This window comes from Hippocampus guttulatus, chromosome 9, assembly GCF_054856545.1.
Source record: "Hippocampus guttulatus isolate MCC_2025c chromosome 9, RoL_Hgut_1.0, whole genome shotgun sequence".
Classification (NCBI taxonomy): domain Eukaryota; kingdom Metazoa; phylum Chordata; class Actinopteri; order Syngnathiformes; family Syngnathidae; genus Hippocampus; species Hippocampus guttulatus.
The window spans coordinates 21,127,850-21,151,258 of NC_141269.1; the positions used below are offsets into that span (position 1 = coordinate 21,127,850).

General features: G+C 42.1%; 1 protein-coding gene across 4 annotated transcripts in view; it reads left to right on the forward strand.

Moving 5' to 3' along the window:
- LOC147200736 (uncharacterized) overlaps positions 1–23,409 on the forward strand; it is an 81,105-nt gene that overhangs the window by 51,949 nt on the left and 5,747 nt on the right. For all 4 annotated transcript variants that reach the window (XM_086119372.1, XM_086119371.1, XM_086119373.1 and 1 more), the window contains 5 exons: positions 6,593–6,705; positions 6,831–7,148; positions 14,098–14,164; positions 21,230–21,353; positions 21,481–21,571. In XM_086119372.1, the coding sequence (XP_085975498.1) occupies positions 6,593–6,705; positions 6,831–7,148; positions 14,098–14,164; positions 21,230–21,353; positions 21,481–21,571 (713 nt within the window). The remainder of the gene's footprint in view (positions 1–6,592; positions 6,706–6,830; positions 7,149–14,097; positions 14,165–21,229; positions 21,354–21,480; positions 21,572–23,409) is intronic.

The following is a 23,409-nucleotide window of genomic DNA, read 5'->3' on the forward strand; positions in this document are numbered from 1 at the left end:
AAAAAAGGGTTAGTGCATCATCTTACGTGATAATTCCCTCCTTAATCTTTGACAGCGCTACATCATCATCGTGTTGCTGTTGTTTGTCTTTCGTCTTGAGCCATCTGATCTCAGCGGCACGTGTTTGGCTACGATGTTGTTCTCTGTCTGAGCTCCACAGACCCACTTCCCCACTGCTGCTTGCTGTCCCCCTAAAATGTAGGTTACAGGCTTGAGTCAGTGTATGTGCATACGCGCACACGCACCCGGGCGGTGCACTGTGCTTTGGTGCAAGCTATAATCTGACATCGAGTTTTCTCTAATGCCGTTGCAAATGAGGACATGAGAGGATGTATGTGCTTAAGGGACTGGAATATTTTCCAATCTCACCAGAGAGCTGTTAATATTTTGGCCACTAGTTGGAAAGGTTCCCTTCGAAGATCAAGGCCATCAAGGTTTATCGCTTCTCATCTAAAACCCAGTTCAAAATTTTGAATTGGAGCTAAAATGTCAGCATCATTCCTAAAAAACGTCTCTTGCTGAAGCCTTTTCTAATTTAGTGCATTTTGAATGATTAAATCTGCAGGGGTGTATCAACCTTTAAAGTGGGCCATAGTGTGTTTTGGTTTTAATTATTATTTTTTCTTTAACCCTTTCGTGCACACTTGTAAACCTTTAAACCTGATAACACGATAAGCTGTCCGCCGTAGTAACCGTTGTCCCTGAAAGGGTTAATTGACAGACCCCAATGCGTGTTGTTAAATACTCAAAATGCCTAGCTTTCACAAGTGTGTGCTGTCTGCCATTATGTGGTTTGATTCGCATAAAGAATCATCTTGATTTTTGACAGGCCATATACGGGATACGGTGTGGAAAGACAGTGGCAGCACTTGTTCCCTTTGTGGCGTGTGGGAACTGATTGTTGAATGCACAGCCAATGTAAGCTGTTGTCATTACTCTTATCAAGGTCATCAGGAGACACACGTTTATCACACTTTTAATGCAGAAACTCTCATGGGATAATTTTCATAAATGACTTTTTAGTTGCATTTCTATACATTTTAAATGCTTTGCGTATACTTTTACTGTACAGGGGTTGGTCGACTTTATACATGCACACAGAGTGGATATGGAGTCTACCCCCGTTTAAATGGGAGTGATTTTCAAGATAAGTCTGAATTTTACGGTGCCTCTGTTTAACCCCAAATAAAGTTCAGATGTTCTAGTAGGATTTTCCTGATATATTTTGCTTTGTTGCATAAGCCTGGAGGTTTTGTGCCAACACTGACTGCTATTTGTTACCGTTTGTAATTCCCTCCACCTTGATTGAGGCCCCAGTTCAAGCTGAAGAAAAACAGCTGCAAAGCATGATACGGATATCACAATGCCTCACTGCAGGTATGGTGTTTCTTTTGAGTCGTCTTGTGTTTAGTGCTGGCTTCCTTTTGGAATTATGGCTGCAAAAATTCAGTGTCAATTACTTACACCATAACACGTGCGTTTGGGGGATTTCTGGTGTGTTTGAGCAAACGTCGCCAGGCCTGGATGGTTTTCTTTGTAAGATAAGGCTTCCGTCTGCCCACCTGACCTCATAGTCCGGACGTACAAAAAAGACGGGAAATTCTTTTCGCATGTACTAAACAGTCAGTACTTGCCAAAAATTCCTGGAACGCCTTCATTTTGCCACTATCGTCTTGGCCACCCTCACTGAACAGTTTTCTTCTGATCTTTTCATTCATTTTGGAGGGAAGTCCAGTTCTTGGTAATGTCACTGTTGTGCCATATTTCTCCACTTGATGATGACAGTCTTCTCTGCGATCTGTGGTGTATTTAATGGCTTGGAAATTCTTTTGCATCTTCCTCCTGAGTGATACCTTTGAACAGTGACAGCTCCGATGCTGTGGAAGCACTCTGTGCACCACGGTTTGTCGACGAGCCGACAAAAATGTCAATTGAAGACTACAAGAACAAATTAACTTTGTTTAACATGAATGACTAAAATAGCGGCAGGTGTGTGGCAACTCCTATTAAATATGTTTTGGAATCTGATTGAAGGCGGCTGATTCTGTACACAGCTTTATCTTCATTGGTAAGGTGTCATCTCAGCTTGTATTTTTACTTTTTTTTGGTTGAGTTTTACAATATAGAGGTTACACTAATGGTGGAAACAGTTTTGAAATGATTAGTAGTGTCATTTTTTAAAATATTGTAAATACTTTGCACATCTGAACAGAAAAAACTTTTCATCTTCACTGCATGAAAAATGTTGTGGGTAGCCTTCTTTCTGTTAATGAAAGAAGAACTCACAATGGTCACTGAAATAAAAGAAAATCACTAAACTTTATTGATTAATTCTTTTCCAATTTTTTTTTTTTGCCTTAAACATGTCCTCAGAATGCTGGCCACCTTGAACTAAAACCGACCAGCTACATCCTTACCGAAACATATCATTCATTTCTACCCCTGAGACGTAATTCTTCAATCTACAGTAATGTAATCAGAATTTGGTTCCATTTTTCGTATTTTGTGACAAAACCGAGAAAATACTTTGGCCAATACAGTATTTTGGAACTGTGACGATATGTTCATTCTCATGACATAAAGAACACCTCCCAGACCCTAGAATGCATGCTAACCATAATTTCTCTCAATCATGGCTCAGCAGGACTGTGTCACTGAATGGCAAACTCCAGGTACAAGACCCATCCCACGCCCAGACATAAAATGAGAAACATAAAAATTCCCAGCTTGATTCTTTTTGCACCACGATGTAGTGATAGTTGCTGTCATAGATTTCAGACAGTAATACAAAGTGTGTTTTTCGCGACATATGAGCCAATTCAACAAATGGTTGTCCTAATAAAATTTAATTAAAGAGCACGTTTCTGAAAAGACAAAATGCAATTAGGTTACGGTAATATTGTGTTTTATATTTTTAACAGCAACTGAGTTTGCTTTTTGATTTCATCAATCAGCCATTTCAGCTGCTTTTGAAGTCTAAATGGTCACTTTTCCATCATTGCTTACATGTCATTGGCGAATTATTTCCTCACACCACCATCCAGCGTCATCAGGAAACAACAGGATGATGAATTTTGTTTTTTATACATTACAGTACTGTCAGACGTGGCTCTTCTTCTCCCATGTGGCGACAGCTGTAACACAGTCACACAACAATACTACAAAAAATGTAGTTTAGCTGTGTAGTGTTAACTGATACGGAAAAAGACCAAGTTTCATTTCAGTAACATGGTTTTGGGAACGCGTGTGGTTAAAATTCGCTGGATTCAGACCAGTACTTCCCCACTTTCTTGTTTCTGCCAGCAGGTGGCAGTACAAAAGAAGCCACAACAAATGCAACTTTCCTATTTCCATCGATCCATCTATCACGTAGGAATTTTGGAATAAATCATGCAGGTGCATTTTGATTCACATATAGAATGTTCAACATTTGTTGACATTTGAATTCAAATTATTATCTTTTTTTTAATGCAGAATCCAAGATTATAGGAACTCTAGTGTTGTATTTATGCACATTGTCCTTTTGCCATACGCCGCTGACCACCTTTTATTTGGTCCATATACAGTATGTAATACATAAGTGAAATTGTGGGGGGTGGGGGGGGTTCTTCAAAGCTCTGATAAATTTGTGCATTTTCTGAGTTGTTATTTTATCTGATTTGGGTCAAATGAAAATGTGAGGTTTTTTTTAAATTTCACTTATTTCATCTCCAAACGACTCATTCAGGCTTACTAGTTACCTGTTAAAATGTATTTAGTATCATAGTTCAAATACCATAATATTAAATGGATGTAACTTGAATACTTTCAATTACTTCTGTATGACTCCAAACCAAATCTATTTTTAGAAATCAAATCAATACGATTCATGTTTGGCCTTATTTGTCCCATGGTTATTTAATATGCATGGTTTCGATTCCGGAGCAAGACTGAGCACCGGTAATTCAAATCTAAAGCACTAGAACTGTGAGGCAGACGTGCTAAACACTTGGGTTCCATGTTGGAAGGATGGATGGATGGTTGTATTGATTGAACGCCATGCACGGGGGTTGGCAACACGCGCGGCTCCGGAGCCGCATGCGGCTCTTTAGCGCCACCTAGTGGCTTCCTGGAGCGTTTTAAAATGTTGGAAAATGGAAAAAGATGGGGGAGTGAAAATATATTTTTTGTTTGAATATGGTTTCTGTAGGAGGACAAACATACTTAACATTTTCCAATGCTGTAAAAATATGTCGAATAAATATTACATTTGAACATTTCTGTCAACGAAGATTTGCGTCATAGCCTGCGACACACGTTTATATTAGCAGAGCGGGATGCCAGGCAAGTGGCTGTTGTAAGAAGGAACGGCGTTTCATGTCCAATTCACCGAGGGAACTGGCAAAGAATGACAATCTGAATGATCGAGAGAAGCATTTTAAAACAGTACACGTCAGCTACGAAAGTTAACACGCTGCAAAAGTGCGTCCCGTGCCTCGTTCATCATAGCCGCTTTTGTGGCTGTTGCTCATGATGGCATTCGTGTTTAAGTGTGTGCGTGTGCGGTCACGGGTCGATCACGGGAGGCTGGTTGATCGAAAAAGAGGTTGGGCCCCCCCTGCTCTACAGGATGCACTGCAGGGGGAGTGTAATCGGGAAGGCTCATTGTGTATTTGTGGCCAATTTAGTCATTTTGATAGTAGGCTAACATAGCTAGTATAGATACATACAGCGTGTGCTGCCTTCTTTCTGAGGCTTTTAATTTATTGCGGCTCCAGACACATTTGTTTTTCGTTTTTTTTGGTCCAATATGGCTCTGTCAACATTTTGGGTTGCCGACCCCTGGCTATGCATGTGAAGCAATGGCTTTTTTTCGAACTGTGCCCGAAGGCAACACCTCACATAGCTCGAAAGAGTAGACCGCTCAATCTCATGAGGGAAATTTGTTTTGATATTATGTCCACTGTTTGTTATAACCAGCGAAAGGCAAAAAGGAGGCGTTAGCGTCAATCTCCCCTTCTCACACGTTTGCAATTTTGATACGAGACAAATTTAGCAGATGACAATATGACGTTTAAATAGTAAAGATGTGGGTGATTTGCCGTGGTGTTAGCCTGCTAGCTGCTCCTTTGGTGATGTAAGCTTATGTTGTGTTATTAATTATCTTTTTATGTTTGAACATTTTATTATTTCATGTTAAGATTACCCTAAATTGCATCCTGTTGTTTAATAATTGCGTCGACATGTTTTTATGTTGATAGCTTATGATAGGCTGTTGAAGTAAGGAAAAGCAGGAAGTGATTTTAGTTGCGAAAGTTGTGTTCTCGATCGTACTGCGGTGCAGACGTCCTTTTTTTCTCCTTCAATAAAGCTGCGTTCAAACGGAATCCATCTCTCCTTTTGCCGTTCGTAAAGTAGAGCCATCCGTTAAAAACAACGAACCTCTCAACGTACAGTAACAACCCGTCCGGATGAGTTTGTGAGCTTACGCCTTTCTTTGTAAATGTTATTTAAAATGGTAGAATACATTCTCCATTTGATCCAAAACAGTCACCATGCATCCCTTCCAGTAACTGTCCAAACAGACCACGCTAAAACCAACACGTACCAAGCCAGCAAACACCTATATGTGGGGCAACCATTGAACTACATTGTGCGCTGTTGTCCACTTAACTCGGAGGAAATTGCTCAATCAATTGAGAAAGCGATCAAGGACTCAACTGCGCCATGTCTCTCCCTGTATTCAAAATGTAGTCCTCCAAAATAATACCAGTTTTTCACAAATGTACCTGTAACCTTATGACGTGTTTTTCCTGGAACTGGAACAGAATACAATGACAATACAATCCTTTCTTCTTCTCTTCTGTCCAGCTCACTTCTACTGTTTACATGGAGCTACCCCAATGCATGCAGCCTTTTTGCGTTCCTCTTTTCAGTAGTAGCTGTTAAGATCCCTTGTGCTCCGAATGAGCAGCAATGTGTTTTGTTGCTTATTGTGGCACGTGTGGTGCTCTTCAGGCTATGTTGTTGAAAGTGAGCTTTATTTCCAGTCAAGAATCAGCTCTTTGCCTAATGGAACCAGAAGAGCCAATAAATAATTACCATCAGAGAGGGAATAAACAGAAGGGAACGCAGAGTACAGAGATGGACTATTGGGAGATAATATGAGCAAAGGCAGAGACGTTAAAGTTGCTTCTTGATTGCTTTTGTCTCCGTAATGCACTCCTTAATGCACATCCAGAGTCCATCTCACATCCAAGCACTCACAAATACACACAGACACATTTTTTGCCATCAATACCACACAATCCCATGATGCATCACTCTAAGCCTAGAAGGGCGTATTCTCTGATGGCAGTGGATGAATGAGACAGTTTGGTGTGTGTATGTGTTGCTTGTTTGGTTTTAATTTCCTCTGTCTGGACAAATTTGTCCCTTCGTTGAGGGATTCCTTTTCTTCTTTCCTTAGAGTCAGTTTCATTTGACAGCAATTTTTTGTAATTGTCTTGACTGAGTGTCCAGTGTGCATATGTGTGTGTGTGGAAGAGGGTTCACGCCATGTTGAATGTTGTGCCAGTCAACCACAAAATAAGAGGATGTTGTCTTTTTGCAGTTGACAAAAACAAGCCCAGGGACGTCCATGCAAGAGCCACTAACATTCGCAGCAGTTCGCCAGTTCCAGCACTTGCAGCAGGAAACAAGCCGCAGAATCCATCACGAGCACTGGTAAGCAGTCCCGATTGTTATCGATTCATGTGATGGTGTCTGTTAATTTGATTGTGTTTGCCTCTTGAATCCTTTGAATTGGAAAGGAGTCATGTATTTTTTTTTTGTTTGTTTGTTTTTTCAAGGTGCCAGGTGTTGCGAATGCCAGTGCGTCAGTGGCACCAGTTTCCCCAGCGCCTGTCACTTTTTCCACCAACACTGCGTTAGGAAGCACGGGACCACCTGCACTCATATTCAAAGCAAGAGCAGGTTCTCGGTCGAGCCCCAAACATGGAATACGTCTGCAAAGTGGACCCAAACCTGGTGCAGTCGCAGCTAAACAGAACCAGAGTAAAGAACTTACGGAGAAGAAAAACCAGGCCAGCCAGCTTGGGAAACTGCTCATCCAAGCAAACAAAAAAGTGGAGGCTCTTGCTACGGTGATTCAACATCTCTTCAATGAGGTACGTTTCATTTCTTGTGCTTCATTCTTATTTCTGAGGTAAACAAAGAGGAGAAGGGACCATCTTGTATATCAGGTTTGGGAATACCCTTCTTCTCACAGGTCACATTTCGATTTTTTTAAATCGGTCATGTCATTCAGAGATGAGGTAAAAAGATAATACTGGTAAATAAATATTGAAAATGTGTATAGACAATTTAAAGGTAAAATTTATTTTAAAGTGACACTTTTTTTTTAAATGTTGATTTAATTTTCAGTTATTTATAATGTGCACTATTTAATAAATAGAAAAAATGTCATATTTTTAATAGTTTTGTAAGATTTTTATTTTTCCATTTCCAACACTGCTAATCCTCAATTCAACCCATTCAACTTAACTGTATTTATAGAGAGAGCACTTGAAAACAACCACCGCTGTATACAAAGTGCTGTACATGGAGCAAATAACATATATACAACAATAAAAAATAAAACAATATATTAATAACAAAGACAGTAGAAAGCATCTAAAAATCAAGTCTTGAGTCATGCTGAGTCAAAAGCCAAAGAATAGAAATGAGTTTTGAGATGAGTTTTAAAGATAGGCAGCGGAGGGGACTTGCCGAATGGGAGGTCATTCCAAAGAGAGGGACCAGCAACGGAAAAGGCTTAATCCCCTCTGAGCCTCCGCTCAGTTCTTGGTACCTCTAATAATGTCTAGTCCGCAGACCTGAGGCACTGGCAGGTCTGTAGGGGCGGAGGAGCTCAGAGAGGTAAGGTGGAGCGAGGCCATTTAAAGATTTGAAAACAAATAATAGGATCTTAAAAAGAACTCTAAAATGTATCGGGAGGGATGCCAGAGTAGGACTTGTGTGCTCCTTCTAACAAGTACCAGTCAAGACGCGAGCAGCAGCATTCTGGACCAACTGGAGACGCTTAATGGAGGATTGGCTGACTCCAAAGTAAAGTTCATTACAGTCATCCAGTCGGGATGTGACGAAGGCATGTATTACTGTTTCAAAGTGCTCATGAGAAAGGAGAGGTTTTACTTTATTTAACCAGCTGCCTAAGATGAAAGAAGCTGGATTTAACAATGGCCAATTTGCCGGTCCAATTTAAAATCACTGTCCAGTTTAAGACCAAAGTTTGAGATGGGGTGTACAAGGGCCATTGGGAACAAACACCATCACTAAAGGCCATAATCTAATTCCTGGTAGCAAATGAGATGACTCAACCAATTTCAGGAACAAAACCCAACGGATAGAATACTTTATTTTGATAATAAAATAATCAGTCTTACCTGTTTAATTGTATTTGTAATTATATGTATTATAGTTTTATTAGATATTATTAAACATTTATTTTGTGCAATGAAACACTTTATATTAAATTAAAATTCCAAATGAGCCTCAGATACAACTCTGCTCAAAAGAAAATAAAAAAGGTGGGGCGACAAACAGCGATGCATTTTAAATAGCGCCAAGCACAAATAAAAATGACAACACCTGCAAAAAGCTCCAGCAGCCAAAACTCGCATCCAGAGGCACACAGCGCTCCATTTACACTGCAGGTCATGATGCCCAATTCAGATTTTTTCTTCTTTTTTTTTTATTAAATCGAATCTTTTTAAGTACTCGTTCACATTACAAAAACAAATGCGATTACAAGGGCAGATGTACGCTTGGCATAAAAACTGGTGCATCTTCATTTTCGTGTCAGGACAAATCTAGTTTGCCATGTTTGGGAAGTTGGCATACCGTGCTGCGCCGTTCTAGGCATTCCGACGGACAATGGGCGTTTTGTATAACACGCCCCAGCCGCACCTGACAATTTGGTGACAGAAAGTAGACTAGACTTTAGACTAGGTGAGACTAGGTCTAAGTTGTGGTGCAAGTGGTGGTGTTCAATTTTGGTGGAGTTGATCCAGGCACAGGCAGACCGATTCTGAGCTCTGTGGGTTTATGTGGTGGATGATATCGTCGTTCAATCGTAAATATGACAATAGCGTGCACTAATCCCTTTGAATCATTGTAGAAATCAATTAATTGACCACATGATTATTATCATTGTTGTTGTTATTGTTAATATATTTTTTTAAAGTGCCTCCGTGACCGCAACACAACTCTGGGTGAGGTTGTCACACACGGACGACGCACAATCGGGGATGGAAGACAGTTTCCATGTGCCTGCTTCACAGCGGCTAACTTTACATCATCCACTGTTCCTTTTCAATTCAATTTTGGATTCCAGCGTGTCCTTCTTCCATGTAGACCATGTGCCTCTCCTGCGTTAGTTTTATAGGAATTGAGGGGAGCTGCTTTTATTGGCCGGGAAAGAATCCAACTATGTCCACGCCTACAACGGCACAAACGCCCCTTTATAGCTGCGCCTGTTGAGGAAATACCAAAAGAAAGAAAACTACTTTGCTCCTGAAACGTTGAATCTTTTAGCCTTCCCAAGTACATCAATCTCAGGCATCAAATCCCGAGTAACAGCCAAGTTTCAGAATGTTCTTTCACCTAAAACACAATCCGTGCCGATCTAAATGAGGTGAGCCATAGCCTGTACAAACACCACACGTAAGCAGGACACCACAGCTGTTGTCGTATGTACCTTGGCTTTTCTGAAGAAAAGTATCTCTTTATCTGTAAAGGAAAAATAAAAATTCCCACACCAGCAATAAAATGTCTGTTAAAGTGTTTTGCCTGTTCGCTCCCAACTGGTTTATTGATGGTGGAAAGTAGATGAGAGGGTGGAGGGTGTTACTGTTAGTCTAGTCGAGGAATGCAGCTGCCGTCGCACCAATCCCTCTTTGATTTGTTAGTGTGAGATAAAGTGTCCATGAATTCCGCGATTATCTAATCTGGCTCCTGCACTCGGAAGGTGACTAGTGAATATCGACTGAGCTCCACCTTCCCCCCTGAGGGTTTTTTTTTTCAGTTGGGGGTGGTGCTCTTTGCCTGTGGTCGCAAGACTTGGAGCTTTTTTTAGGGTGGGTGATGTTGTCCGGGTACTCTTCTCCTAACATCCACATTGTTCTTTCAAGACTTATTTGTATTGGTTGCCTTGTTTGTTTTATTTTCCAAATATTTGCGTCCATAAAAGGGCAGTAAATGCTTCAGCCTTTGAATGAAACTCTAAATTTTAACTCCAAATTACAGGATTATTGCACCATTATGATGTTTAATTTATCATTCCTAATGGTGTCCTATTCAAATCTTTTTTTCCCCCCACTTTACTGAAGCACATTGTCATAATGCCACCTTAATTATTCAAGAAAACACTGGATTCTTCTTTGTAATGAGTGTGTGGCTATTCAAAATATCAATTTATGCTAAATCTGAAGTTTAAAAAAATTATACATATATTCTATCTCCCCCCCCGCCATGGGTTTATTTTATATTTTATGATGGAAGATATCCTCATTTACATTTGAGCCTCTGCTACATATACGTAAATAAGTTAATATTTGAAAGTGAATTATTAACCTTTATATAAATTGAAAATCTCTGAGCTCCTCTGCCCCGACACACGTGCCTGTTGCCTCAGAACTAAGCAGAGGCGATTGAGCCTTTTCCGTCTGCCTCTCTTTGGAATGACCTCTCACTGAACATTTGGCAAGAAATTTCTATTCTTTGGCTTTTGACTCAGCATGAAACTTGATTTTTAGTTGTCCTGTTTTTGTGCTTTCTACTGTCTTTGTTAATCATTTATTGTTTTATTGTTTGTTGTTGTGTGAATTTGTTTCGCTCCATGTGCAGCACTTTGTGTACAGCGGTGGTTGGTTGAAAGTGCTCTATAAATATAGTTGACTTGAGAAAATCAAGCTGTTTTAAGCAAGAAAATCGCCAGGCACAAGTGGTGCTCTGAACCCTTTCATGCACCAGTAATGATAACCTGTAACCTGATAACATGATAAGCTGGCCACTGTAGTAACCACTGTCCCTAAAAGGGTTAATTTGACATTGTGAAACATCAAGTTTGTGCATAAAAGTCATGTTTATGCCATCGTTATTGCGTTTTGTCCTTTCTGAGCAATAATGATGAACCAGCAGATAAAGTCATGAGCTACATTTAGTGCAGATTTTCCAGTTTTGTATGCAAATGACAAATGGACCAGTTAAGAAGAGAGAGTTACGAATACTTGAGTACTCAAAGAGGGTGAGAGAGAAGTGGGTGTCAAAATAACTTGAATTCCTACATGGTACAGTATTCCAGATTGGAGGGGGCGGGATCGAGAGAAGGAGGAGGGAGAGCAAAGAGCTCTCTGGGGAACAGGTAGGGTGTGGGTGGAGTTCAAATGACTGAGTGAGCCATCCACAAGACAGAGAGGACGTTGATAGACATGATATCTTTTGTCATATGCTGCTGAGAGGATGAGGGAGTGAGAAATGAACTGAGAAGACAAGAGTGTGTGTGTGCGTGTGTTTGTATGTGTGAGTGTTTGTGCGCATGACTGTGTCTTGAATTAAACCCCCATCATGGGCTCCACGGCCAGCAAAGCCCATTACAAGGCTCCTCGTGTTCGCAAGAAGAAACGTAAGGTGTGTGTGTGTCTTTTTTAATGTTCTTCACTGCAGTTAGTGTTCTTTGTGAACCCCGGTCGAAAGTCTCAAAACAAAATCCGGGTTTAAGAAGGACTGCGAGGATTGTATTGGAGTGTTTCTGCAGCTTTTCACCATGAATGCGTTGAAGTAATGTGAAGCTTGAACTATGCTTATCATTTTATTACATGTGCTTTTACTACCAGATGTGTATCACTTTGCTTGAAGGCGGGTGGGGGGGGGGGGCAGTTGGACTTTTGTATTTTTTTTTACTTTGTTTCCTTTGTCATTGTTGTCTTTGACCTCAGTCTGATATTTCACTTAACTGCCCCCCCCACCCTCTCATGAGCAACAGATGGACTTTATGGCCATGTGTGCCTTTCTGTACGTACGTGCGTGTGTCTGTGTGTGTGTAGGCAGGCGCAGAGATCCACTTTTTCCCATTCTAAAGTCGCACTGCAGCTACGTTGTTATTTTGTGCTTGTATGTCAGTGACAGATGTGAGTGCGTAGAAAAACTCACAGAATGGGCTCATCTGGTGTGTGCACTGCGTTTATGTGCTTGTGTGACTGACTTGGTGCAGGCAGCCACGTGTGCGAGGAAATGTGCGTTGGGGAATTCATGTTCACCAAAAGATTTCTTCTGTTGGCACATTCTTATTTTGTCATTCCTACCAGGTGTCAACTTTTGTTCTTTTGCAGCTTTGAATTGTTTTCTGTCTGAACCAAAACATGGATGGATATTTACTTTAGTTCACTCAGAAATTCTCATCCCTCGAGTGAGTCGTCTTTCATTAAATAAATACAATGCAAGTAAACTTTACTCAAAAACTCTCTACTTTGAATTTCTGAGTATTGTTAAACTTTACTCGATTTTTACTAAATAAAAATTTAGTAAAAGATAAAATGTACTCGACTCCAGTGCCTTCAACACCATCCAGCCCAACTTACTGGGAGGCAAACTGCAGAACGCCGGAGTGGACCACCATCTCACAGCATGGATCATAGACTACCTCGCAAATCGGCCGCAGTACGTGAGGTTGCAGAGCTGTGAGTCGGACAGGCTTCTCTGCAGCAGTGGAGCGCTGCAGGGGACTGTTCTGGCTCCATTCCTGTTCATCCTCTACACCTCGGACTTCAGACACGCCACTCCAAACTGCCACCTTCAGAAGTTCTCCGATGACTCTGCGATTGTTGGCCTCATTACAGAGGGGGACGATCGGGAGTACAAGGGACTGACGAAGGACTTTGTGGACTGGTGCCAGCAGAATCTCCTCCAGGTCACCCCTAGGAAAACTAAGGAGTTGGTTGTGGATTTCTGCAGGAAACAGTCCTCACCAGCACCGATGAACATCCAGGGTATGGGCATAGAGAGGGTGACCTCCTACAAGTACCTAGGTGTTCTTCTGAACAACAAACTGGACTGGTCTACAAACACGGACACCCTGATTAGGAAAGGACAGAGCCGACTCTTCCTACTCAGGAAACGGAGGTCTTTTGGGGTTCAGGGGTCGCTCCTTAAGACTTTCTATAACTCGGTGGTGGCCTCGGCCATCCATTATGGCATTGTCTGCTGGTCAGGCAGCATCTCAGCCCGGGACAGAAAGAGACTGGAGCGACTGGTCAGGAAGGCCAGTTCTGTCCTGGGCTGCTGCCTTGACACTCTGGAGGAGGTGGGCAACAGAAGGATGCTAACTAAGCTAAAAGCTATGATGGACAGTCCCTCCCAACCCCTCCAGCCCGCCCTGACAGCACTAGGTAGCTCCTTCAGCCAGAGACTGTTACACCCGCGCTGCAAGAAGGAGAGATACCGACGCTCGTTCCTACCGACTGCTGTCAGGCTGCTGAATAAAAATAATAACAATAATAATAATTAAATGATGTGAAAAACAATTGTAAATAGCACTGCGATTTATCCATTTTGTATTTATATTGCACTTAATTGAACGGTGTTTGTTTGTTCTTCTTCTTTCTTCTTCTTTTTTTTTTCAAATAAATATCACTCCAAATTTTGTTCAGTCTACCCACTTTATTGGTGCGTTGAAACAATCAAATGAGATCCATGACAAAAGCGATGAACACAATCCTGCTTCTGCCGATGGAATGCTCAGTTTGCCATGGACAGAGAGAGATCCATTTAAAGATGTGTGTCTTATTGTGGCATACATATGGCTTGTGTGTGGCATTGCATCTTGCTGTGGGGTGTGGCGACCATATTTAGCAACAAAATTGCAATCACTGCCACTAGAAAGCATACAAACCAAAATGTTTTTCGCAGCGTCAATCGAGACTACATTTTTATCTGTCCAATAGAATAGGGTTACATTGCACGTAACCTCGTGTTGCGAGCAAACAAGTCTAATGTGGGATTGTTGTTGTTATTATGAAGACACTTTCTCATGTTGGATTGTTTCATTCTTTTCTGCAGCGTGAAGAGGCCTTCAATCTGAAGACGGACTTGTCACTAGAATTGGCAAAGCTCAAAGACGAGCTGGGTAAGCACTCTCAAATCAATAATATGTACAAATGATGCACAATGTGTGCCCTTTATTTCTGTTTTTAGTGGTGAGGTGCAATTCTGTACATCTCTGAGAAAAGGGAAAAGCGAGCTGTGGTGCACCTGCGCAGGCTCTTAACCCATCTGTCAAATCCATACATACTGACTGCACGCTGTCCTTTCTGGTTGTTTTATTTAGATTGACAGCCAATGCAACATGAACCTAAAGTTGTGTGCCAGGGTACCAAATGCAGATGTTATTTCTGGCTTGCTCTGCATCAGTAGATGCCACCCTCCGCACATCGGCACTCATTCATTGGGCTAATCTGAGCACTCGGTACAGCACTCAAGTGCACCCTGCACTTGCCAGTTGGAAGAGGTGAACGTGGGCACGGCAAAGTTGCCCAGACACAAGCGCGTGCATGCTCGCCCAAATTGGATATGATCATAATTGCCACTTTGCAGGACAGACATGAAGAGAAAGCAGTCCATAGTCAAAAGGCCATTGGGAACTTTGGAGCATGCTGTGAACAGAGACATGTCCTATTAGTGAATGCAATCCTTCCTCCCGCCAATTATTTAGTCTTTGATATTGAAAAGACTCAAAAATGATCCAAAGTCAGGAAAGTGGCAGTGATGCAGCTGTGTATTTTGAAAAGACGGCATGGACAGTACATGCCAAACCTCATAAGACTGTGCAGAGGAAGGGTCGTTTTCGAATTTGGGGATTCATATTCATCCAGTCATACTGGTTGGAATCTATAGTACCACACCGTTTCATTTTTGTTTGTTTTTTTTATTTGGTTTTTACACATTTACCGTATTGGCCCGAATATAAGACGGTGTTTTTTGCATTGAAATAAGGTTGAAAAAGTGGGGATCGTCTTATATTCGGGGTCTAGACATTATACCCATTCACGACGCTAGATGGCGCCAGATATCATTGAAGCGAATGCTCAACTTGACTCTCCAGGCCAAAGTGAACTCCTGTCACGAAGAATAAAAATAAAAATAAAAATAGGGATAGCACGAAGAAGAAAAATAAAAAATAGCGGTAAGAAAGAAAAGAGAAGAAAATAATAGAAGAGATAACAGAAAATGGAGAAACATAGCTACAATTTGGAGAAAAGTGGGTCGAAGATCGGCCAGGTTAACCGGCAGCTGAGGAGAAGTTATGATGTAATTTACATTCCAAAAACCAGAAGCCATTCATTTATGAATGTGATTGCACTTTAGTTTACATATTTAAATGTTCAGATCTTAAGATTTGAATGAGGCAAAATAATGTGCTTTTTCTCTCAAATATATTGTTATAATCATTTGTTTCAGATGTACCTGTAATTATTTTCTGTATAAAAATTAATTTGGTGTTCAAAAAGTCTTATTTCAAACTTGAGTCTTGAAAAAGAGGGGGTCGTCTTAGAATCAGGGCTGTCTTATATTCGGGCCAATACGGTATTTATTCATTTCATTGGGACAGTGCACATTAATCAACACAAGAATAAACCGTGTGAGTGTGCCAGACTGAGCATAAATGTTATTTTTCAGATGTAGTCCCAAGGGAGGTTTCTGAACATGAACATAACATAAACAGTAAACATAAAATAACACAACTGAACATAAAACACGGCCAGTCATGCAATCTTACCCACTTTTCCTGCATACGCTTTGTTGTTTGAAGCAGTTCTAGATGAAAGGAGAGTATCAAAGTGTTCTTTTCACCAGTGGATCAGAGACGTCATGCTCAAAATGTGCACACGTCTGCTACAAGCTAAGTTTGAAAGTAAACAAGAAGTTGTAGCGTCCACTGACAAAAAAAGAGATTGGTTCACATTGATCATTTTACAGTTTGAGCCCTGCGAGTCCCTCGCTGATTAGAAAAGTATGAGTCCCATTATGAATTTAGAGAGTCCCAAATTTCGAATTCTGAAATGGTCTACTTATTCAATTCCATATGATAATAACAAAAACAACAACAATATACATTGATAATAGGTTTATTTCTTATAAACAAATGCTGCAAAAATTTAAATAATTCAGACATACAAGATTTGCTGAGACATGGGTTCTTATTTCATCCCATGGTTCAGTCTTTGAGTTCATAAATTCTCCTCTCTTTACTCTGCTTCCAATGATTCAAGGCTTTCTCAAAGTCAACTCATTATCGCAAAAAAACTATCCAACTTTAGCTGCTTCCTCTGTGATATCTCCACAATAAACTTTCACAACACTTGTTCGCAACACTTGTTTTGACGTCCACAACTTGGCAATCGTCTGCCAATCTCGCCAATCTCGTCTCGCGAGAACGGAAATCTCGTCACGCGGGATTACTTAACGCGAGATCAAAACAACAGTGGCGGCGATTGTCAAACTGCGATCGTTGCTGGAAAAAAAGATGTACCGTAGTTTTTTTATTTTTTATTTTTTTTATTTTTGGTTTTGACTGAGAAATTTCCTTGCGTCCCAAAAACGCACATTATTTGGAACTGTGCGTCCCGCGGGAAAATTATGCGTCTCGGACGCGGGACGCAGAAGTAATGAGATGGCTGGGTTCACTTCTCCTGTCCCATGTAAATCCGTTTCAATTCCAAACAGCGACTCTGTTCCAAATACGCATCGGCGCTTCGCGCCGATGCTCCTCTTTCCTCATCCTCAACTTCAGTAGCCATGCATTCAACCGCACCAGCGCAGATTGTCCAACAGTGCTGACATATCCGCTAAACAAAACGGGGCTGTGAAAAATGCTGCCCATTACAGGTGCAAAAAACAAGCGCCTCGGGGCTGTCCAGCGGCAACAGTCAAATAGCGCCAACATTCCTCCCAGTGAAAATCAATGATGGTACACGCGTGCTGCTGAAAAGGCACAACCATGGAGAACCGATTCTTCTCTTTTGACGAATGTTGTGGCCAAAAACGCTGAAAACAGTTCACATCGGGTCCACACAAATTAACAACAAACACAATGCGGCAAAACAAAAAAAAAGAACAACAAAAAAAACAAAAAAAGCAAAGCTCCCCAAGAGCACTTGCCGACTGCTGCCAACTAGGGCGCCATCTTGGATCATGGATGCTTTTGCTTCATTTATGATTTATGATCTGTTTTGCATGAATGTACAACATGCACAAATGCAACAAGTGTTTCCCAAAAACTGTATGACGGCTTTACGAGTATGAAGCATTCACTCGCACTCAAAACCTTTGCGAGAAAAGTAAACACTGATTCTCAAGCATTTTACGTGCAAAAACACTGCAATCTTCCCACTTTCATTCCATCATTTGTCGCACCACTGGCTCTCATCTTTCTTGTACGGCGGTGTTTGACCTTTGACTCATGTCTTTGCACATGGGGCTGAAGAATGTTTGCAGTGTATAGAGCGCTGCTGTCTCACACACACACACACACGCATGCACACACACAGATCAAGCTGTCAGTAAAACCTTTATAATCGTGCAGTGAGTTTTAACAGGAACAACCTGTCGTATCCTGTTCAGCGCTTTAATAGTTTTCCTGTGACATGTTGCAGCCTAAGGCAGGGGTGCCCAAACTTTTTTGACCGAAGATCTACTTTTCGATCAACCAACCTCCCGCGATCGACCTGTTGCCGCGCACATATGCACGCATGAACACACGCATGCCATGATGAGCAATAGCCTGATGCTGAGGCATGCGACGCACTTAGGCAGTTTGTTTTGTGTGGCCTATTCTGGGATGAATAGTTCTGAATGAGCGCCACAGCAGACGTGTTTCTATTTGGGAGATACAATCACCGGCCGCGATAATACACGCGTTCATACACAGCGTGTCGCCCATCCTGAGAGGTGAAGCACGAGTTGAAGTTTATGGTTGCCTCAGCTGTTATGGACTTTTTGTTTCCATCACCACTGCAGCAGCTGCACACGCACAAAGCACACACACTGCGAGTTCCATTCAAAGGGTTGCAGCAACTGTCCCAACTGCAGCCGGTAGTTCCTACATCGAGTCGTAGCCAAAGTTTTGATCACAGCTACTGTACGTGGTTGATGTCGAGCTATCTTTGTCCGTACAAACAGCTGTCGTGTTCGAGCTGACACATTGAAGTGAAAGCCATTGCTGCATAATCTGCAGTGTGCAGGCAGTATTAGTCAGTAAGACTACTCAACAAGTTTTTTTCATCGGAGAGGCGAGTAGACTTTTCTAAATAATTTTTTTCAGGTTTTCATAATAATAATAATGATGATAATAATAATAATAATGATATATGTAAAATATTTATGAATTAAGGGTTGGATTTAGGAACAGGTGGACATTTTGTCTGAACAGTCATATCTATAAATGACAAATGACATCTCAAATCCCTGATGCTCGTTAAAAAAAAAAATAATAATAATCAGAATCAGAATCATCTTTATTGGCCAAGTATGTAGAACACACAAGGAATTTGTCTCCGGTATAACACGCTGCATTAGTATCATCGTAAACAACAAATCATTGAACCATTTTAGAGTAACCAGTAGCAGTATTTGTAGTACAAGAAGAGTGACTACGTCAGTGACTGTTTAAGGAGTTAATGGCTAGAGGGAAGAAGCTGTTTAAGTGTCTACTGGATTTGGTGCGCATGGATCTGTAGCGTCTGCCTGAGGGGAGTAGCTGGAAAAGGTGGTGGGCAGGGTGCGGGGGATCCAGGAGGATTTTCCGTGCCCTTGTCTTGATTCTTGCAGTGTGCAAGTCCTCAAGAGTGGGTAGGGCGGTGCCAACGATTTTTTCCGCCGTCCTAACTGTCCGTTGAAGTCGGATTTTGTCCTTTTTTGTGGCGGCCCCAAACCAAACCGTGATGGAAGAACACAGGATTGATTCGATGACTGCCGTGTAGAACTGTCGTAGCACCTCCTGTGGCAGGCCATGCTTCCTCAGCAGCCTCAGGAAGTACATCCTCTGCCGGGCCCTTTTCAGGATGGAGATGGTGTTGACTTCCCACTTCATGTCCTGGGAGACTGTGATTCCCAGGAACTTGAAGGTCTCGACGGTTGACACAGGGCAGTTGGATAGTGTGAGGGGCAACTGTGGCGAAGAATGTTTCCTGAAGTCCACGATCATCTCTACAGTCTTGAGCGTGTTCAGCCCGAGGTTGTGTCGGCTGCACCAGAGCTCCAGCTGCTCCACTTGTTGGCGGTACGCAGACTCGTCGCCGTCTTTGATGAGACAGATGACCGTGGTGTCGTCTGCGAACTTTATGAGTTTGACAGCTGGATCTGTTGAGGTGCAATCGTTTGTGTAGAGAGAGAAGAGCAGTGGAGAGAGGACACATCCCTGTGGGGCTCCAGTGCTGGTGGTGCGTATTGATGATGTTGTTGCTCCCAGTCTCACCTGTTGTGTCCGTCCCGTCAGGAAGCTGAGGATCCACTGGCAGATCGTAGGGGACACACTGAGGTGGAGAAGTTTGGGGGTGAGGAGTTCCGGGATGATGGTGTTGAACGCAGAGCTGAAATCCACAAACAGAATCCTTGCATAGGTCCCTGTGCTGTCGAGGTGCTCGAGGATGTAGTGCAGACCTATGTTGACTGCGTCTTCCACAGACCTGTTTGCCCGGTAGGCAAACTGGAGAGGGTCCAGCAGGGGTCCGGTGACGTTCTTTAGGTGGTTCAGCACAAGGCGTTCAAAGGACTTCATGACCACAGACGTCAGGGCGACAGGCCTATAGTCGTTCAGTTCCGATGTTGCTGATTTCTTGGGAACTGGGATGATGGTAGACTGTTTGTCTTTTCAGTGTCAAAAATACATTTTGCGACACATAAAGCCATCTCTGATTAAAATTTGCTGTTGACCGGTGTAATATAGGGCAATTCAAACTGTTCCAGCTTCTGAGATGGAATGTACATAATTAAGTGTGTCACTTGCCGACAGGTAAGAGAGAGAGAGAGGTAGGCACGTATCTGCTTGGGAGAGTTGAATTAGTCACAAAAGGGATGAGTTCTGCTTCATTATTCCTCGCTCGCTGTCGAATGTTTCGGTCAGGATCACCCGTCGTCGATGAGAGTCATGAAACTGGAATGTGGTTGACACGCATAGAAAGCCAGTTTTGTTACCTGTTGAATGCTCTTCCTCCTTTGACATCTGGCCGCACTCCCCTCACACCTGCTTTCACAAATTGCTTATAAGCTCTTCCACGCACTTGATTTAATTACGGGAAGAAAAATGTGGTTCTTGAAAGAGTGCCCGATTCTTAGTCTCTCACAACTCAGAGCTTGTAAAGTTCACATTGACTACACCACGCACATGGCAGAGAAGTGATTGTTTATCATACCACCCACAGTCAGTTTCATGAACTAAACATGTAAATGTATACAGACCCTTGTTCAACACACTCAAAGTAAAAATTAGCCTTTTGCTAAGCTTCATTAATAAGACGGTGACTTTTTCTTTGCTGGTTTTGCTTTCATGTACTATCTCATGGCCTCCTGATTCGCTAGCTAACAGCCAATCAGAGTGATGAATTGTCACTGACATCCAATGCCATTTTGCATAACCGCTGTTTGATGGCTCATTCAAATTAGATTCAAGAAGTACAGTGACACATCAAACTCTTAAACCTTGACAATTCAAAACGTTGCTTTTCACTTTGATTTGTTCCGGCCTGTATTTCGAGTGAGTTGGGCATGATTGGTCGCCTGTGTGTACATTTTATTTCATGAAATCCTGGTTGTGGATGGTAGGATAAACAATGACTTTTGATTGTGTCTGTGGTGCGAAATAATAACCTTGATTATAATTTTCTGTACAAGTCTCAAATATCCCACTTTTTTTCAAAGATTCTTGAATATTCTGTGTGCAGCTCAATTGTACCAATACTTAGAGACAATGGCCGACTAACACTCGCTTTTCAAAAGTGCAGTACTCCCAATGAAATGCTTTAATTTGCTTGATTAAAAACAGGATGTCAAAACTTCTTCAAAGTGGCCTGTTGAGATGAGCCACACACCCGCCACTGGCGACAATTTGTCAAGACAAGTCCACTATGCAAATGAATTAGTGTTGTCGAAGTGTACCACTGAACGTCTAACGCAACTCATTCTCGTGTCTGCGCAGTGGCCTCGTCTCAGTGCTGTGACCGTTTGCACAAGGAGAAGGAGGAGGCACGCATCAATTTGGAGGAGGCCTTGAAAAAGGTTGATGAGCAACACAAGGAGGAACTGGTGCAACTGGAGGACAGGTGCAGCCCCTCAACACAGAAAATTGCTCATTTTTACATCCAAACGGATTCTTATTGTGTGTGTGTGTGTGTGTGTGTGTGTGTGTGTGTGTGCGTGTGTGCGTGTGTGCGTGTGCGTGTGTGTCAGATTGAGGAGTTTTTACCAAACAGAGTGGGACAAAGTCCATCAAACGTATCAGGAGGAGGCTGACAAATGTCGCATGTTCATGGAACAACAGGTCAGAGAACATAACACCAATCAGCTGTTGGTAACATCTCAGCCAAATCCGAAAGCTGAGTCTTTTGACTGTAGTATCTTAAGGTCAGGTGTGACGTAAACCTGGACAACCATCTTTTCAGTAATGGTCCGAAGACGGCCCTGATTATAAGACGACCCCCTCTTTTTCAAGACTCAAGTTTGAAAAAAGACTTTTTGAACCCCAAATTAATTTTTAATACGGAAATCAATTACAGTGCATCTGAAACAAATGATTATAACAATATATTTGAGATAAAAAGCACGTTATTTTGCCTCATTCAAATCTAAAGTGCAATCACATTCGTAAATGAATAGCTTTTGGTTTTTGAAATGTAAATGACATCATAACTTCTCCTCAGCTGCCGGTTAACCTGGCCGATATTTGACCCACTTTTCTCCAGATTGTCACTACGTTTCTCCATTTTCTGTTATCTCTTCTATTACAGTGAAACTCCTCTAGAACGAAACCTACATGGGCGAAAATACCCCCTAATGTGAAAAAATTGTCATGCATTAACACCATTCCCATTCTACTGCCCCCCATACGACGAAAAAAAAAACCCTGTTGCGAAATCATTTTCTCTGCTCCAGCCTCGCAAAGACATTCACTACAACAAAGTCTAATCCAACAGCGACCTCTACTGCTTCGTTCGGAACTGGCAACAGCAACCACCACACTGGTTTACATAGTGAACGATGTTTATTTCGGTCACAGCTGCGAGTTTCCTGAACGCAACATACTCATAGCTGCTCTGCCATTGGCTTACCGAGCATCATCCTGGCTAAGAGGGACCTCGCTGTCTATGTGTGTAGATACTGAAGCTAGATCCGTAGAAGATAGAGTGGAATGCATCCGATTAGCTGCTCAGAGTAAATTGCTTATGGCTCGACGGACATTCAAATAAACAAACATTTCGTCGTATTACAAGTAAAGCATTTTGCTCGGAAATGCTTTAGTTGTTATCATGCTAAAAACCTTACGCTAACTGGAGTGCTAATGAGAGAGCAGCGCTCCAGTTAGCGTAAGGTTTTTAGCCTTCGAGAGCTAACTATGGCCATTGAGGACTACGAAGCGTCCCGTGGCTGGCTTAAAAGTTTATTGCATGACATCAGCTGAGCAACGCTGTCTTGGGTGGCGATCGAGGGTCCGTCGAGTTAGAGGAGTGTTTCTCAAATAGTGGGCCCCCCCCCCGGAGGGGCGCGAGGCTCCGTCAAGGGGGCGCGTTTGACCTCGAGGAACATGCTTTTTTATTTTTTTACTGTCCTAAAATAACGTGCAGTTGCACCTCCACTATGTGAGGGGGCGGTGGCGCTCTCATTGGCAGAGTTTGCGCAGGGAGCATTCTCAGGGAGGAAATATGACGAGGCGTATGTAGCGCTTGGCTTCATGTGACTGCGGTGGCAAATGAGGAAAGATTGATATGCTTACTGTGTCTAAACATTTTGGTCACGGACAGCATGAAGCCAAATAAATTAAGGCGTCACTTAAAGACATTACACCCCAATCACGCTGATGAGCTGCTTAAGTTTTTTTCAGCGAAAACGTGCCGAATATTGCCAACAATCATGCCGCTTTGTGACTGCTACTTAAGTAAACTAATACAGGTCCTGGCTACACATTGAGCAGGAGCTGAGAGTTGCTGCGTCCTGCTTCAAACCTCGCTTCGGAAAGCTGTGCATTGCAAAATGTGCTCATTGTAGCCATTAATCTAAACATCATCTTTGATTTAAAAAAAAGCACAAATTCTTTTATATATTTTTGTTTTGCTGGTTAAAGTTGTTTTTAATATTGTGCTCCTGAGATAATGTTGGTGATTA